At 33.9% G+C, this 1,260-nt stretch overlaps 1 protein-coding gene across 1 annotated transcript; it reads right to left on the minus strand.

Annotated features, from left to right (window-relative positions):
* Positions 1-46: 46 nt before the first annotated feature.
* Positions 47-1,185, minus strand: LOC111383621 (cytochrome P450 82A3-like). Its single transcript, XM_023007737.1, has 2 exons — positions 1,129-1,185; positions 47-774 (listed from the first exon to the last, which is right to left on the minus strand). Exons 1-2 carry the CDS (start codon positions 1,183-1,185, stop codon positions 154-156), a joined length of 678 nt encoding a protein of 225 aa, XP_022863505.1. The 3' UTR covers positions 47-153.
* Between the last annotated feature and the right edge of the window lie 75 nt (positions 1,186-1,260).

Below are 1,260 nucleotides of genomic sequence, written 5' to 3' on the forward strand. Positions count from 1 at the left end.
TTTCAAATATGCATTACGTGAAAAATTCTTGTTTCAAATGCAATTTATGACTTTTATTTTAATTTTTATACACATGGAACTCCTCATAATAAAATAGTGAGATTATTTATACTATTATTCTCTATACATCCATGATCATAGATTTTTTTGTACTTAATAAAGAGTACGAGATAACCGTGGAGAAAGAAGAACATCTAGTGGAGTGGCTTTCATGTTTGTTAATCCAGCATTCACAGTCATATTGACCGATTCATGAGAAGGAGTTGACAGCTCAAATGCATGCAACAAATTAGCCAAGACTAAGTGTAACATGTGAAGGGAAAATGATATGCCAGGGCAAATTCTTCTACCGGCACCAAATGGGATCAATTCGAAATTCTGACCCTTAACATCGAAATCTTTATGAGTTGTAAGGAATCTCTCCGGTCTAAACTCCAATGGGTCAAACCATACTTGAGGGTCTCTATGTGTCTTCCACAAGTTTATGATTAGCCTAGTGCCTCTCGGAATATGGTAATCGGCCAGTTTGCAATCTTCGGTGAATTCTCTCGGGCTACCTAAGAATCCGGCAGGGTACAACCGTAATGTTTCTTTGACAATGGCTTGGAGATAGATTAGCTTGTCAATGTCTGATTCTTTTACTCGTCTTTCCTTTCCAATATGGATGTCTAATTCCTGTTGAACCTTTTTTAACACATGGCGGTTGTTCAATAACAAGGATACTGTCCATACTAGCATAACTGTGACTGTGTCACCTCCACCAGCAATTAAACTCTGGGAGTAAGATAAAAATTACTGTCAAATTATGTAACTTTTTTACTCAGAAGTTCAGAAGAGTAGTTGATCCAAATATGTTTAGAAATCAAAAGTTACTCAAAAGTAAATTTTACTTTTATCAAGAAATGCTCTTCAATCATTTAGCCTCATAATTCTTTTATATATAATTATGAAATGGTCTATGATAATTTCTTGATGGCTTAGGAATTTTAGAAACTCATATTACACCAACTTCCTCAGATTTTTTTTTCTAAACCAACAGAACAAGTTCAAAAAAATATCTAAACAAATTCAACAGTAACTTTCTTAGTCTCAAAAGAAACTTTTGGTTTTCTAAAAACACTGCCAAACTGGCTCTTTGATTTCTTGGAGATCAAGAATTCTTGGATCAATTTTCAAGTAGTCCATGTACAACGTGAAGAAAGAAGAACACATCAACTTGTGAAAGGTAGTATCAAACCAAGAAATGAGAAAAAAAAAAAA

The sequence above is a fragment of the Olea europaea genome, unplaced genomic scaffold (assembly GCF_002742605.1).
Source record: "Olea europaea var. sylvestris unplaced genomic scaffold, O_europaea_v1 scaffold2727, whole genome shotgun sequence".
Classification (NCBI taxonomy): domain Eukaryota; kingdom Viridiplantae; phylum Streptophyta; class Magnoliopsida; order Lamiales; family Oleaceae; genus Olea; species Olea europaea.

What these genes read in the sequence shown, in the direction of transcription:
- LOC111383621 (XM_023007737.1), bottom strand. Translation starts at nt 1,185, where the DNA reads ATGGACTACTTGAAAATTGATCCAAGAATTCTTGATCTCCAAGAAATC. An exon ending in TCCAAGAAATCAAAGAGCCA is followed by an intron (nt 775 to 1,128) that starts GTTTGGCAGTGT and finishes TCTTACTCCCAG; the next exon opens with AGTTTAATTGCTGGTGGAGG.